The sequence below is a fragment of the Lynx canadensis genome, chromosome C2, assembly GCF_007474595.2.
Source record: "Lynx canadensis isolate LIC74 chromosome C2, mLynCan4.pri.v2, whole genome shotgun sequence".
In the NCBI taxonomy this organism is placed as follows: domain Eukaryota; kingdom Metazoa; phylum Chordata; class Mammalia; order Carnivora; family Felidae; genus Lynx; species Lynx canadensis.
In genome coordinates, this window is record NC_044311.2 from 82,130,725 (window position 1) to 82,148,621 (window position 17,897).

Sequence of the window (17,897 nt, forward strand, 5' to 3'; positions counted from 1 at the left end):
GGAGTTTTTCAATTTTAATAGAATGAAATATGACAAGCATTTCTTTCCTATAAGATGTGCACCTTTTGAATATTACTTAAGAAATCCTTACACAGCACAATGACATAAATATATTCGCCTATTAGATATGTGGCATTTTTGAAATTATGAATTTAAATGCTTTCAGACACAGCACATTTTCTCAGGTGCACCACAGACCTCACTAGATCTTATTTTCTAAAACCTGACCAATTTCACACATTTCCCCTTAGGTATGCAAGGTTGTAATCCTTGGATTAGATACTCAAAGAATAAGATTACAAAAAACTAGATTTCTCAGACTTTAGTTAGTCTGAATTATGATTATAGCTATATAATCCCAGTCTAGGTTTCCATGGAAATGATGCCTTGATAGAATTCATTCCAGGAGACTGATAGCTTCTTTTAAGTATGATTCAAGTTTTGCAGAGATGCACTCCAGCACAGAGAAGCTGAATAATTCGGTTTATCACCTGCATCTAACAAGCTTTACAGGAGATTTTGTTTTCTATCGTTATATGCTAAACTAATAAATATTGACCATGTGTATGTGACCCTCAGATGCTGGACGGGAGACTGGCAAATGCACATTTTATTCTGGCTGTGACGTTGATGCTATGGAGTTCAGGAAAAGTACGCTCAGTGGATGTAGCAACAGAGGTAATGGAAACTAGCTTAAGGGACCATATATTTTTTATGATCATAAGCCATTTCTACTAATGTCAGAAGCAGATACTGCTGACAAATAGATGCCTTAATAACACAAAACTGATGAAAAAGATATTTTTTTCTACTGTCTTGACCTCACTGTAAATTCAGAGAAATCCAACTGAATGTCAAAAAAAAAAAAAAAAAAAACCTGGAAGTAATAAGTATTAGTATTCTTTGAAGAGAAAAAGCATAAAAGAAAATTCATAATCATTTCAGTCATATTTTTAACTAAACCAATTACATCAAGATGAAGTGCTTTTGTGTGAAATTTGAAGGTGTTACGTGTGAAAATCTGAGTAGCTTTGGCCAAACTTTGTATTACGGTACAAATGTTTTCTTGTTGCCATGACTAAAGCACAAATAAAAAGAAATGTGAGGACATCTCCACACAGAGAAACATTAATTTGGCTTATTTGATCTTATTAGAAAATAGTCCCTGTACTTCTTAAATAACAAATGAGAGCCTGAAATGCATTTTACCAAAGAACAAGTTTTATATGAGTTCTATGATTTTTTTTTTCCTGAGGATTAAGAACATCTTAAATTTTTTAATGTTTATTTTCGAGAGAGATAGAGAGACAGAGCATGAGCCAGGGAGGGCAGAGAGAGAGGGAGACACAGAATCTGAAGCAGGCTCCAGGTTTTGAGCTGTCAGCACAGAGCCTGACATGGGGCTCAAACTCACGAACAATGAGATTATGACCTGAGCTGAAGTCAGAGATGCTTGCTTAACTGGCTGAGCCATCCAGGCACCCCATGAATATCTTTAAAAAGGAAGAAAACTCTGTTTTGTATGGGTGTCAGTTGAAAGAATGATAACATTTTTTTTGGAGGATGCTTTGAGAGATAATAAAAGATTTCCTATCTTTGTCCTTTGAAAGTTTTGTCTCCTGCTCTTTAGAATTTCTTTCTCATAATAGCATCCTTCCCTTCCCCAGTGTCTATGTTGTCAAGCTTTTGTAGGGAAGTGGTAGATGTTGAGATTTTAAGAGGAGTTTAGAACACATTGTGGAGTTTGCAATGCAAATAACAAGAGGTATGAGATATTTCTTATTTTATTTCTACAAGATGGGAGTGTGTTTTGGAATAATTAACTTCATGGCAGTATTCAGATAGAATAGAAAAGGGAGAGTTAGAAAATAGAGAAGCAGGTTATAAGATGATTAACAATGTACACTAAGCAGTGAAGAGGAGCTGATATAAATCACTACTGATGAGAATACAACAGAGCAAGAGAGGGGTGCCTGGGTGGCTCAGTCCGTTAAGCGTCCAACTGTTGATTTAGGCTCACGTCATGACCTCACTGTCACTGCCATGACGTCACTGAGCCATTGTTGGGCTCTGCACTGGGCATGGAGGCCGCTTAAGATTCTCTCTCTCTGGGAGGGAGGAGGGAAGGAAGGTAGAAAGGGAAGGAAGGAGGGAGGGAGGGAGAGGTTTTTCAGGAAGAACTGTCCAGACTTAGTATAGATTTGGTTGGTTTAAGAAAGAAGAGGTTCAATAGATTGAGTGTCAGACTATATGTATTTCACAAGAAAGTTGCTGGGGCCAATGATGAAAAGGCTGGAAAATGCTACTCTTTCATTTTACTGGGGAAAATGAAGAACATAGAGAATGGAGGAAACAATCTAAGAAGAAAGGCAGAAAGTGAAGAAAAAGAATCTTGCCAAGAGAAAGAGTCTGGCACAAGGAGGAATGTGATTAACAGGGGGGCAGGGAGGAGGTCCTGGAGCTGATTTCTTCCCACAGGGGAATATTCTCACTTTCTTAGAAAAGAAGTAATATCCCCTGGACTCCACAATGACTAGAGACTATTAATAGGAACATTTTTTTAAATGCTGTGATTGGGCTTAGGAAAGGAAAAGACAGGCTTCATAAATGACACCCGCACTTCTATGACTTGAATGAAGTGTCAAGTGCCAATACGTGAAACAAACAAATAAGAAATTTCACATGAAAGGATAAAGTCATTGGGATATTTCTGACTCACTGTAGACGCTCATTAACAATGTGGTATTATTGCTTGTGAGAATGCAAAATGGTACAGCCACTTTGGAAGATAATTTAGTGGCTTCTTACAAAACTAAACATAGTCTTATCATATGATCCAGCAATTGTGCTCCTTGGTATTTACCTAAGGAGATAAAAACTTTCGTCCACACAAAAACTTGCACACAGATATTTATAGCAACTTATTCATAATTGCCAAAAGTTGGAAACAAACAAGATATTCTTCAGGAAGTGAATGGATAAATAAACTAAGATGCATCCAGACAATGGAATACTGTTCAGTGCTAAAAAAATAAAATAAAATGAGCTATTTAAAAAAAAACCCAATGTGGTAATAAATCACATGGAAAGCGATAGTAAGCTTCCTGAGAGCAGAGACTGGATTTTGTTCATTTTTGTGTCCCCCAGGTCTGATGCAGAAGCTGGTACATAGCAGATGCTTAATAGCTTGAATCAATAAGGTATGAATGAAAGGTAAAAAGAAAACAATGTGAGGTTTGTTTGTTTTTTTCAAATTTCATTCCATAAACATACAGAAATCTACTGAGTACAAACTATGAGCAAAACACTGACCTAAGCATTGAAGAGAGCAAATAAAAAACTAGTTTAGACACAGTTATTGCCCTCAGGTTATTCACAAGTTAATAAGCAATACAAATATATTGTAATCAATCTAACACAGGGAAAATGTCATGCGTACAATGATGAAAGAAGTATAGATAAAGCACTATGGGAATGATAAGGACGCAGTTGTTACTGGGAAAGAGTCTAAAAGAATGCTCAGTTAATATACTAAATTTTAGAGACAGACCTATAAATTTTTATTTATTTCCTGTGTGGGTGTGTGTTGTTGTTGTTGTTTTAATTGCTTTTGGACATACCTCATCTCTATGCATTTTTGTTCCCAAACGTCTTTCTCTCGGGAGCATAAATCCACAAGAAATCAAGTTTCATGGCAGGCATGTCAGCTAAAGGTAGCAAAAGCCAAAGGCAGATGGTTATACATATTTGAGGTTTCTTTTTCTGAATGAGTGGAATCACCCCCTCCTGCCCTACAGGCTTTTGATTCTGGAGTCATAGATGTGCAGTCACCGCCCACAGTCAGGGAAGAGAAATCAGCCACTAACCTGGCAGCAAAACTCTTGCTTCTTGATGAACTTGTGTCTCTGGAGAATGATGTAATTGAAACAAAGAAGAAAAGGAGCTTCTCTGGTTTTGGGTCTCCCCTGGACAGACTCTCGGCTGGCTCTGTCGATCATAAAGGTAAACAGAGGTAAGTGAACTCTTGAAGAAGGAACATTTTTATTTATTAATCCTGCCACTCTAACTCCAGAAACAGAATTCCACATAAGAAAAGATGATGAAAACCTTGTAGGTAAACATATTTGTAAACATTAAATGTTTACATTCAGTGTTTTAGCTAAACATTAGGTAAACATTAAATGTTTTAGCTAACTTGTTAGTTTAATAGCATAATTTGGGAAATAACTGTTGAGGAAGTAAAATGACTGCTACAGTATGTATGAATGTTTTTGTCATACTTTCCTAAGGAAGATTTCATTGCATGCACGTGTAAAGTAGTTATTATAAGACATTACAGGTTTAGGAGGTGAGGGGGGATCTCTGCTACCAGGGGCATCATTTAACACAAAAGTGTTTTGGTGAAATGTTCCCATTGCTTAAAAGATTAAAGAAAACTCCTCAGCAAACCCTGAAAAGAATTTCATCATCTGGCACCCCACTTTTTCATGCACTCATTTCCATGTCCTTTGCTCCTGTCTTACGTGCTTACTTGGAGTTTTAGGATTTGTCACATTTGTCCATGATTCCACGACTTTGCTGTGCTCCATGACTCAGCATACAGGATGCAATTTGCTGGACTTATGTTCTGAGAGTCTCAGAACTACATGAAGAAATAAAACCACCACTTAGGGGCTATAATTTATCCTACTGTACTTAGAAAATAATCCCTCACCTAGGTTTTGAAATCCAGACCCTATTTTAAATAAACAAATATAAATTAATTCAACTTATGTCCTAAGCATTGTGTTGGGTTCTGGTGGAAAAGAGGAGGGAAGTATAGTCTTTTCCCTCAGAGAAATCATATACTAATAAGAAATATGAAAATACTTACAATGAATTACAATGCAAAACAAGAAGAGATATGTTTAGAGACCAATGTATGAAGAAGGCCATGGAAATCCAAGGAATAAGTGAAATTTTAGAGGAGAATATTTTGTGCCTCTTAATAAATGTTATTTTTTTGATTTCTGGATCTTGCAACATAGTCTAGTAAATAATTGAAAAATCAATATATAGATGTTATATGTAAATATTTAAATATAAATTTATAATAGCATAAACACCATATATACTAAACACATATTGCATCAACACCATAAATACATATAATCCATTTTGAGGCTTCATCCTAACAATATCTTTAGGAAGTATTATAAGAGGAGACTATATTGGGAGATATAATCTATCTAACACAGCTCAGCTTGCAAGAAATAAAGGGAGATTGGCAAGTATTTAATACCCATTTGAACAGATTTTCACATATAAAGGCTACAAATAAACTATTATAAACGTTTAAAAAATTAGGGAATATTGTTTCCATGAGCACTTCTTGGAGAAGGATACTAAGTGAGTTTCTTTGGACATCTGGAATGACTGGAGAGATATCATGATAAGAATTGGTGGGACCATAACTGTATAATTTAAGAGAAATGAGGGTTGCAAGGAAAAGAGTGCCATGTGCTATGATTATAGTATGACAATATAGATTCATCAAATATCTAACAATTCAGGAACAGTAGTGAGAGCATATTCAATTCAGAATGAATTTTGATTATTTCATGGCTATTAATTGAGAATCAAAGTGATCACTACAAATAGTTACTTGGAAACATGGAGAAGAAGGGGAAAAAAAGATTACAAACTAAGTTTAATGAATATTTTACTGAAGAATAAAAGAAAACAACTGAAGAGAGCAAGGACCAAGATTTTCATATTAAAAAATAAGAAAGATGGGGCGCCTGGGTGGCGCAGTCGGTTAAGCATCCGACTTCAGCCAGGTCACGATCTCGCGGTCCGTGAGTTCGAGCCCGGCGTCAGGCTCTGGGCTGATGGCTCAGAGCCTGGAGCCTGTTTCCGATTCTGTGTCTCCCTCTCTCTGCCCCTCCCCCGTTCATGCTCTGTCTCTCTCTGTCCCAAAAATAAATAAACGTTGAAAAAAAAATTTATAAAAAAAAATAAATAAAAAAAGAAAGAAATTAAAACTTTCTTATAAAAAAAAGAGAGCATAAAAAATAAGGAGTATTGAAAAACTCTATGTAAAATATTGGCATATATAAATACAACATTTAAATATGATAGATTCAAAAAATACTGATTATGTCAATAAATGTCAATAGATGTAACTTTTCTATTAAAATGTGAATGTTTTGGGGGTGCCTGAGCGGCTCAGTCAGTTAAGTGTCCAACTCTTGATTTTGGCTCAGGTCATGATCTCACAGTTCATGAGATCCAGCCCCACCTGGTACTCTGTGCTTGCAGTGTGGAGCCTGCTTGAGATTCTCTCTCTCCCTCTCTCTATGCCCCTCCCATACTCCCACTTGCTAGCATGCACACACTCTCTCTCTCAAAATAAATAAATAAGCATTAAAAATAATTAAACAAATAAGTAAAATGCAAGTATTTTCAGATTGGCTGATAAAGGGAAATCCAACCCTTTTCTGTATTTAAGATACACAACTAAAAATAAAGATATTTAGAAAGGTTGGCAATAAGAGAATGGAGAAGTTATACCAGGAAAAATTACATTAAAATAAACTAAAATAAAAGAAATAAAAACATAAATAAAGAAATAGATAAAAATTTAAAAAGAGTGTACCAATGTTTATCAAAGATAAACCACAGGGAATGCCAGGAAATAGAAAGAAACATATTAAGAATAGGAGACTTTAATTCATTTCTTAAAATCCAAGGCCGATTATATATTTAAAATTTATAGACGACATATACAATATAATCCATAAAATGGAATTTGTAGATCTATTTGGAACTCTGAACTTCAATAGAAAATATAGCATCTTCTGAAGTGCATATGGAGTATTCAAAAAATTTACCGTATCTGAGGTGACAAACAAACCCTCTAGGAATTCTAAAAAACAGTATATTAAAAAAAATTCACTGACTGAAACACAATGTGACTAGAACTTAATAACAAAACTAGAAAACAAGAAGTCATTTTTACCTAAAAGTATAAACCATGTCATTAAATAACTATTGGGCCAAAGAGGAATACAAAATAAAATTATACGCTTTGTTCAAGATAATAATAATGAAAATGCAATATTAGGGGCACATAAAGCAAATATCAGATAAAAATCATCATTATACCAATAAAAATTAAAAGTAGAAGTAAAGCAAAATGACACACAAAAACATCTAGAAAGAACAGCAAAGTAAGTCAAGAAAAGCCATGAGAAAAAAAAGCAGAAGGTAAGAATAACAACAAAAGCTGAAATCAATGTTTGTAAAGCAAACCATAGTGTATAAAAAATAAATGTAAAACTGTGTTTCTTGAGAAAAATACAAGCCACTAGTTAGCCTAAGCTAATTAAGAAAAAAGTAGAAAGTAAATTCACAAAATTAGAAGTGACAAGATGGAAACACCAAAACAGAGAATCTTTAAAAAGAGAACTACTTTGCTCAACTGAATACAAATAAACTGAAGACCTGGAAAATGGATAAAATTTTGGAAAAATATGATTTACAAACATTGACCCCAAAAGACACAAGTAATTCAATTACCATGGAGTTTTTTTTTTTTAATTTTAAAAGAGCTTGCCAAGAGAAAGTAGATCTAGATATTTTCATATGAGAATTTTACCAAATCCTAAGGTATCAGATAATCCCAAGGTTATCTTACCTTTTCAGATCATAATAAAGTAAACTTTCTAAGTTCATTTCCTGATACAAATATAATATTGATCCTCAAATAATAAACATTACATTCTTAAAAGGAAATTTTAGATTCATGTCATCTATAAATATCAGTACAAAAACCAGAGATATGAAGTTAATAAGTAGAATCCAAAACTTTAAAAATATAATACATCTAAACCAATTGGGCTTATTCCGGGAAAGTGTCACTCAATATTAGGAATTCTTTTAATGTAATCCATCATATAAATAGAGCAATGGAGAAAAAGCATATGATTATATCCTTAGATGGCAGAAAAGGCATTTGACAAAATCTAGCATTTACTATATTTTTTAAAGTACAACAAAATGAGAACTGACAGATATTTCCTTAACATGGTGTGTGCATATGTGTGTGTGTATATGTGAGTATTTATGTATACACCTCAGCCCAAAGCCTCTATCTTACCTAATGGTGACATATATGGGAAGTTTTACTAAAGCGAGGAATAGGAAAACCACACCCATCATTTCTACTATAATTTAGAAATGCCTTTAGACAAGAGAAAACATTTAGAGACATAAGAATTGGAAAGAAAAAAGTAAAATTATTTTTATTTACAAATGAGAAACTGGAAAACAAAGATAATCAATGGAAAAACTACTACAACAAAACCCTTTTGATTAAAATGCAAAGTGCATAAATACAGAAAGCTAATAGTACTTCTATATTACCAGCAGAGGTCAGATAGAAGATAGACCTCATTTATAATTGCATTAAAATAGGAATGTACTTAGGCATACAGTTAGCAAAGAAAGCTCCTTCCTCAGCCATAAAAAAAGAATGAAATCTTGCCATTCGCAATTATGTGGATGGAGCTAGAGAGTATTATGCTGAGCAAAATAAATCAGTCAGAGAAAGATAAATACCATTTGATATCACCCATATGTGGAATTTAAGAAACAAAACAAATGAATGTAGGGGGAAAAAGAGAGAGAGAGAGAAACCAAGAAACAGACTCTTGACTGTAGAGAACAGATTGGTGGTTACCAGGGAGGGGGAAAGCAGTGGGGGGATGGGTGAAATAGGTGATGGGGATGAAGGAGTATACTTGTTTTGATAAGAAACCGGTGTTGTATGGAAGTGCTGAATCACTATATTGTACGCTTGAGACTAATAGTCCCCTATATTTCCACTAACTGGAATTTAAATAAAAATTTTAAAAATGTTCATATACGAGCATATATGAGGAAACCTCTGAGAATAATGCTGAAATGCAAACAGTGGATTGAACAAATGGAGGCTCACACTGTGTTCCTGGCATCAAAAGACTCAAAAGCAGAAAAGATGGCAGCTCTTCTTAAGTTAAATTGCAAACTTAACCTAACTGCAATAAAAAATACCATCAGGGTTCTTTTTGGATCTAAAGAAATTGATTACAAAATTAATTAGAAAAAAATTAGAAACTAGCATAGACAGAAAAATCCCAAAGAAAGAGGAAAGAAGAGCCCTTCTAAATATTTTAATATTTTCCTTTCTTTACAGTAGTATAATAATAGCCCATGGATAGACCAAAGATAAAACCACCACCAAAACAACAAAAACAGAACAGAAATTCAAGAAATAGACACTAACTTTATTTAAAAAGCAGCCTCACATATTACTGAGTGAAAGGATAGATTCTGAATAAATGACTTGGAGATATGGAAAAAAGAGATAAAACTGATCCCTTCTCAAACCATACATTATGATAAATTCTAAAGGAATCAGAAATTTAAGTGGGAAAACAGATGAATCCATATAAGTACTGGAAGCAAACATTGGTGAGTTCTGTTCAGAGATAAAGTGTTCCAAATTCTGATGCAAAATCCAGAAAATCTCAGGAAAAAAATAAGGAAAAACTAGATACATTCGATGTTTACATTTTTTTAAGTTTCCATGGCTACAGGTATCATAAAGCAAAGTAAAAAGAAAAATAATAAATTAGAGAAATGCTTATAAGTTACATCAAAGTGTTAGCAATTTTATTATATATAAAGAACTTTTAAAAATTGAGAGGAAAAAGAACAATGCTCAAGAATGAGGTAAAAATAGTTCCTGAAAAAACAGATGTAAATGATGCAAATCACATGAAAAGATGCCACCCATTATAATAAGAAAAAGGCATATTAAAACTTTACTGATATACTCTTCTTGTGCGTATTAAATTGGCAAAAATCCACTGAATAGACAGAATAGTTTTGCTTCTAGATCCTCCTAGTAGGTAGATTTTCAGGAAATATGAAAGACAGAGGAATCACTTCAGACACACAACAGGGATGAAAACAGCAAAAGTCAGATTATAGGAAACTGCAAGACAATCCAGTTTCTCTGGTAAATAAATTACATGGTTTTGAAGAAAAAAAAAAGAGACAGAGGTGAAAGAGGATCCTAAAGATTAAAGCAGAATAAGGCATTTATTAACCAGTCTCAATTTGGGGGAGTACTGATTCAAATAAATGATTTGTTTAAAAAATAATTTATGTGAGAAACAATTGTGAATGTGAGCAGGCACTACTTGATGATTTTAAGTAATTATTGCATACTTTTCAATATGAAAATGGTACTGCAGTTACATTAAAAGTGAGAGAGATTCTCATTTAAAAATTTGATTGAAAGTATTTATCTTAGAATCACTAAATTCTACTCCTGAAACCAATATTACACTATAAAAAAAAGTACTTATTTTGGATTTGCTTCAAAATAGTACAGGAATGAGAACCGAACAGATGAAACGAGATTTGCCTAATTGCTGATTGTTGATTTAGACTGAGAGATACTTGGGAACTTACTATACTATTCTATTTGGCCAATGTCTAAAATATCCCATGATAAATTGAAGGAAAAAAGACTACACAGTGCAAGAAATAGCAGATTATATCTGGCAAAAGAATAAATAAATTCATCGTATGAGAAGACTGAGGAAATGACTTCAGAATGTCAAAAGAGATAGATAACAGAATGAGAAATTGTAACCTATAAATTAACCTAATGGGAGTGTAGGGGGACAAAATAGAACAGAAACAATTACTATTTAAGGAGACGGTGGGTGTTTTTCAAGAATTGTCCAGAAATGCTAAAAAAAAAGATTTTTCATATTTAGCAATAATAACAAACTTTGACTGAAATAACTAGTACTGCTGTTGAAAGATTAAGTGGATTAAGAACAATTATTCTGTTAAGAGAGACTCATGTACGATATGGTTTACAGGCTTGAACATTCAGAGCATGTTCTTGGGAAGGCTCAATAGCATGGTGTGGGCTCAATATCAGATAGAGATAAGGAAGAGGATAGGAAATGAAATTGGGAAAGAGATTTGGGGCTACTCAGGGATGCTGTGTTCAAAATGTAATGCAAAACCCATATAAACTTATAAGGTATCTCTGAAGCTAGATTGTGAAGGTCTTATCCACTGAAAGCCAGAAAGGATTTTAGCAACTGATGATCTTACGTGGTCAAAAATCATAATTATCTATTTTCTTTTTTTCTACCTTTCTCTTCACTTCTAACTACTTCCAGATGTTGGAAATGGGTTAAGTAGAACTAATACATTTGCACGAGAGTTTCCCCATGAACTTGAAAAGTTGAGGATCTCCCTTAATCTAGACATTTTACCTTGTTTCATATCTGGAATTAAAATCAGAGACAAGACTTTTCTCTACTCTATAGCATAGCAACAAAGGTGACCTTCAATGTCAGGAGTGTTTTATGTAGAATTTATTTAGGGGATGCCTGGGTGGCTCAGTCGGTTAAGTGTCCGTCTGACTTCCGCTCAAGTCATGACCTCCTAGTTCACAAGTTCAAGTTCCACATCGGGCTCTGTACTGACAGCTTGGATCCTGGAGCCTGCTTCAGATTCTGTGTCTCCCTCTCTCTCTACCCCACCCCCACTCATGCTCTCTTTCTCTCTCTCAAAAATAAACATTAGAAAATTTTAAAAAATTATTTAGAATGACCTATACACATTAACAATTTTCCTATAGATGTAATTTATTTATGCATTTTATAATTTTTTTCAATAGTTGATGTCTTAGTCTTTCAAATGAAATTCAAAAGGCACATCTTGTGAGGTTTTTTCAGGATTTATTTTTTTAGTAGGAATTCCTGCTCTTAGTCTCAAAGTAAATATTAAATTTGTCTTATATATTAGAACGGTGGAAAATAATGGGAAATAAGTAATAGCTTGCGCATAAAATATTTATCTACACCTTCTTAAATTTTAAAAGAAAAATAATTTTAGATTTTTTCAAAGTGTAATGATAACTGAAGATTAAAGATTAAAATTTGCAATCATCTGGGGTGCCTGGGTGGTTCAGTCAGTTAAGTGTCTAACTTTTGCTCAGGTCGTGATCTCACGCTTGGTTCATGAGTTCAAGACCCACGTGGGGCTCTCTGCTGTCAGCACAGCACTACTTGAAATGATTGTTTCCCTCTCTTTTGCCCCTCCTCTGCTCGTGCTCTCACTTTCGAAAATAAATAAGCATTTAAAAAGTAAAATAAAATAAATTTTTCAATCATCCATTACAAAAATCATTGTTATCATTGAAATATGTATAATAAAGTGACAGGGAAAAATGAATATTTTCACATATTTAGTATAAAAAGACACAGTTCAGAGTTTTGCAACTATTTTATAAAAAGAAAATCCATAAAAATTATAGTAATTTTGCTTGGGAGGCCACATATAAGGTTAATTGCTGGTCTTTTGTTGTGTTTGCTACAATAGCTTTGGTCGATTAATCCAAGTAGCTTTAACCACTTCCTTATTTATTTTTGAAGCTTTCACAAAATTGTGAATTAGCATATTATTTTAACACACTTTCTTGTTGCATATAAACCCCTCTGGTTTTCATGTGTATGTATCAAGATTCTTTCCTCTCAAGCATGCATTCTCTACCTTCTCATGTTCACCCAGAGAAGGACATAGGTATGAGATCTATTTTCATACGGTAGCCCCAAGATTTCATTCATTACTTAATCCAGAGATTCATAAACTTTTTTGGGTGATGGGCCACTTTGGTAGTTTGGTGAAACCTATGGACTCCTTCTCAGAATATTGTTTTTAAGTGGATAGTATTTGTAAGAGTTCAAAGGTTACCATACATAGAAATAGAATTACTAGAAAAATGTAAAAGTAATTAGTAATATAACAACATATAGGCTTATTTGTTAACATATAAAATAAGTTGCTTTAGAGACAAGTCTAAAAAACAACAATCATTTCAAGTAGTGCTGAACATAAAAGCAATTTCAAAGTTTCTACAATGGCTGAAGTATGATCTGAATGTATCTGTGATTTCTATTTGTGACAAAGGTCTAGGTATTGTGATTTGTTCCCTGCATTCTTATTCATATTTTAACAAGAGGGTAATGAAACTGAAGATGTAACATTTTCCAACATCTATGGATCCCCAAATTATATTGGTGTATGACTCCATATTTAAAAACTGACTTTCAGGCATATGACATGTATTACTTTATTCTCAATTATTGTAAAATATTTATGAAAGAACAGTTTTAAATTCTGCTTATGAAAAACTTCATAAGAGATGGAAATGGAAGGATAAATGAATGATTGGGGGGAAACAAAAACAATCAGGAAAAGTCAAACAGAACAATGTCTATGTCAGATCATATTAAAATGAAGCAAAGAAACTATTGGTTCTATTTTGTGTAATGCTTAACTTTTTTTCCACCTCAACTTGACACCAACTTCATTTTCAGATGGATGTGCAAATTACTTTAATTCTCAGGGCAAAGTTAATTATGCTTTGAAGACCAAAGTATTTTCCTAATTCAGTTCATTTGTTTAAAGCCTGAAGTTAATGAATGGTTTTCTCATTTATGCAAGTAAAACAAAGCAGCTATGATTATATCCCTGGCAAAATAGCATCTACTGTCTGACCCTTTAATAGAAGATATACTAAAATTGGCCTGGAATTTCTCTAAATTCCTCACTCCTTCACACAATGCTGAGAATACCTTGTGGGAAAAAAAAGCAATACTAATACTCTGCATTTACTTATTATAAACATTTTTACAACTGTTATTGCTTGCATTCTCTCATTAATATTTTGAGGTCAGCAAAGCAAATAATGTTATTGGGTCAGTCAGGGTTTCTGGAGGAAACAGGCAGCATATGTAAAGTAGGAAAATTGAAGAAGGGTTTGCTCACAACACTTTTTACAAAAGACTGAGTATAGGGGAATCATAATGGATTTATACACTGGTCTGAAGACCATACAGATGGGTTGAAAGAATCAGTGACCTTCAGTCAGAGGGAAGTGACCTTGCAAGGCAGGGGAAATTATCCTGACCTCACTTCCAGTCTCTTTACAACACTACCCATTGCCTACCCCAAACCAAACCCAGAGAGCAAAGGAATTTTTATGTGATCCAAAGAGGTTAACCTCCCAGACTGGATGTCAAATGAGACAAGGCAGAGATTGACTCTGGCAAGCAGACAGAAGATAACCCAGCATAATTATACACATTGTACAGATCCAGGTCAATAAACTTTGCTCCAGTACACTGCTATTATAACCACTTAATTCAAAGAGAAGGACTCCATGGGACAAACTCAGAAAAAACATTTTCATTCCCACCCACATGCACCCACCACCCATTCAGTAGGGGTTGTTTCGTACCACTTGGATAAAAACAAAGGCAGTGCTACAACTCTACTGGTCCCAATGAAATAATAAAACCCCCCCTGGTTACTTTTATTAGAAAAACAACCATATTTCAGTCATTTAAATAACTATTCTTATGTCTTAGCCTGAATTATAAATATGATTGAAGTTTCTCCTGTCCCCAGCTTAGGCCCCATTCATGCTGTAAAGCTGCAGTGGGAAGGGGGTTGCTCGTCATCAGTTTATCCTCACCCCTTCCCCTACTACAGTGGACTGCCTTCTGCCTCCCCAGTCTTAGGGATGGCAATGCAGAGAGATAAAGAAAAATCTGATGTGACTGATACTATCATGACCTGGCTTTATTACTCTCTGGCCTCGGTAAATGCTCAAAGTTGATTTTTGTTAAGTCATCACTTAACTCCCTCTGGGAACATTGATATAGACACCCTTGCTTCCTGCAATGTCTCTCCCCAGGCAGGTCAGTTTGCCCCTCATCCTCATCGTCCTTTTTCAGCCTCTTCATTTAACACCACCACCAGCCTCCTACTGAGGTTGCCTGACCCATCACCTCTGGCAGCAAGCCCCTCAGGGAAGATGCCTCTTATAATTAACCTTGGCCAACTCTACCCACTACTTTCTCTGCATCTCCACCACAGAAAACCCATGCCCTTGATTCCGGTCACTGAAACTGAAGCTGTCCTTATAGAACCATCTCTTCATTTCTGCCTAGAGCAAATTGTCACAGAGTCTTGCTCTTTAGATTTCACTGACATCGTTCTCTCAGGCCTGCCTGCTTCCACGGGCTTATGTCAAGCTGTCTAAATTGCTTTCTTGAAGCCTTCCCTCTATAAGAGGAGGGAAAAAAACACTGTTCTCCAATAACTCACTCCACAGAAATTCTCCTTCCTCACCTGTTCTATCTCAGTCCTTTTATTGGATTCAAGTTGGGAAAATCAGTTTGTAGGAAACCCCTTTACAAATACTGCATGAGTCTAGCATTTCACTTTGGAATGCAAGAGGAAATACTTGCCACCTACTTCTGTTTTTCCCTCAGCTTTTTGAGGCCACTGCTGAAACTGAGATAGAAAAAAAAATTAACATTCTGGTATATGTTGGGTTTTTTTCCAACCCCTATAATACCCTAAGAAGATATTATTATCTCCATTTTCTTTGCATATTTTCAGGGAGACAAAATGATTTTCCTGAGATTACCAGCTGGAACACTAGATTGTTTAACTCCAAGTCTAATGAATTTCTAGGTAAGCAGCAGCTTCTGATGAAGAAATTGAATTTCTGCATGAAAAAGGCACATTTCCAAGGCCCAGAACAGCAAGGTTCACTTACAATGTACATATTAAATAAATAGTTTTAGAAAAATTTTGCCAATGATATATGAGTTTCTATCCTGAGCCAGACATAAAATCAGACTATGGTTGAGAATAGCAACTGTGGTTTCATTTTGTCAGATACAGTTGCCTTTCTTGATGATAGTCCCAAAGATTAAAGATAAAAATCCTAACACTTCATTTTCCTTCCTAATTAATTGCAAAACAGTACTACAGACCTAGGCCAGCCTGGATCTCATAATTTTTGCTATTTCTTTCCAGCTCTTATTTGGTGATGCCCAAAGAAGGTAATTCAATATGGGCTCCATTTCAGAGTGAGAAACACAGGAAAATGATGCAGAGTATGGTGCCCTATTTGCATGTTTCCTTCCTCCTAATTGAAAAGCCTGGCTATACAATAGGAAATGCTCTTATCAAAATGATCTGGGGCCATTTTCCTCATAACTGTTATATCACTGCAGCTCAACACCACAGATTGAGACAGTCCCTTTGGCCTTTGCTCCCTAGTCTAACTCATATATTTAAAATATTTTCGGGGCGCCTGGGTGGCGCAGTCGGTTAAGCGTCCGACTTCAGCCAGGTCACGATCTCGCGGTCCGTGAGTTCGAGCCCCGCGTCAGGCTCCGGGCTGATGGCTCGGAGCCTGGAGCCTGTTTCCGATTCTGTGTCTCCCTCTCACTCTGCCCCTCCCCCGTTCATGCTCTGTCTCTCTCTGTCCCAAAAATAAATAAACATTGAAAAAAAATTTAAAAAAATAAATAAATAAATAAAATAAAATATTTTCTCCAAAGTGCCAATAATTGATTCTATGTATAGATTTCGATATGTATATCACCCACTCTCCCCAAGAAAGAGAATCCTAGAACACATTTTTGTGTAAACCTATTTGCTGGGTTGAAGTTCCAAAAGCTTCATTAGACCCTCAAAGAGGTTCGTTAGCCAAGCAAATGAAGGTCCTCTCTGCCTTGGCCTAGTACTTTACAGCAGTTTCCAAATCAAGCATGCCTGTGTTACTTTACAGTGACTTCAGTCTTATTTATTCCAGTGCTCATGGTGTGTTTCCGAACACCTCTTCATACACCCATTCCCTGGGATAATACTTCGAAGGTGACATTATGTGTAGTCAGTGCCATCATCATAAATTTAATGGAATCCATTTAAAATTGAATTACCACTTTGAAATAGAATTCCAAAAGTCATACATCAACTTTCTGCTAAGCAAAGTAGCACCTTCTTCCATCCTCCTAAACATATCCCATTTATTAAGCCTCAGATTTCCATGTACAGGACTCTAGTTAAGGAAACACTGGCTTCTTGTCCCCCCCCTCCCCTTGATCCACTGCTTCCAGAAGAGAAAGTAACCATTTACCTAATAGGCCAATTTTTGAGGAGGAATTGAGAATGTTCAGTTAATCCCCTTTCTTCCTGTTGTAACTAGATAACCATGACTAGTTATATAAATCTGTCGGATCCAAGGAGGAAATAAATATAAAGAAGCCCTTTCACAAGCAGGTATAAAGGCACATCCTATATTCAGCTTGATCACTGGTACAAATGACATTTTGAAATCCATGCATTGATCATATCTTATTTCTCTATTATTTCTGAATGTGGACTCCGGATGTTATGTATTAGCCCCTAAAAGCTACATCATCATTCACTGGTTGTGGTCCTTCATCCTAATATTCTGTAATCTGAATTTAAAAGACCAATTGCCTGTTTTAAACATGACTCTGTGGACGTTGATGATTTCCCTTTTCATTCTTTACAAGGCTTTGCCGAGTCCTTCATTTCAATCTGTCCTCCCACATCAGGCCTTCCAAGTTTGTATAGTTATATATGTCCCCCTATAATCATTTCTATTTACGTATGTACATATGTAATTTCTAACCCCAATGTAGGGCTCAGACTCATGACCTTGAGATCAAGAGTGGCATGCTTTTCTGACTAAGTCAGCCAGGCACCCCCTCCTATAGTAATTTATTAATCCTATACCTTAATTTTAAATTGTGATAGCCAAGATTGCAGAATTCAGGGGCCACCGTTTGTTTATTGCTTCCACGTGCTCTGTAAATTGTCCTGGAACCCCTAAATTGAATGTGATCTCTTGTAGAATGCCAGAGCACTTCGAATCTCACTGTAAGATTTCTGTTGCTATGCAGACAAGTTGCCCAAAACATAGCAGCTTAAGACATTCATAAACATTT

The 17,897-nt window shown here is 35.2% G+C and overlaps 1 protein-coding gene across 1 annotated transcript in view; it reads left to right on the plus strand.

Annotated features, from left to right (window-relative positions):
• Positions 1-579: 579 nt before the first annotated feature.
• Positions 580-17,897, plus strand: part of OSTN (osteocrin) — a 30,853-nt gene continuing 13,535 nt past the window's right edge. Inside the window, exons 1-2 of the mRNA XM_032594602.1 lie at positions 580-678; positions 3,798-4,012. Of these exons, the coding sequence (XP_032450493.1) occupies positions 580-678; positions 3,798-4,012 (314 nt within the window). The remainder of the gene's footprint in view (positions 679-3,797; positions 4,013-17,897) is intronic.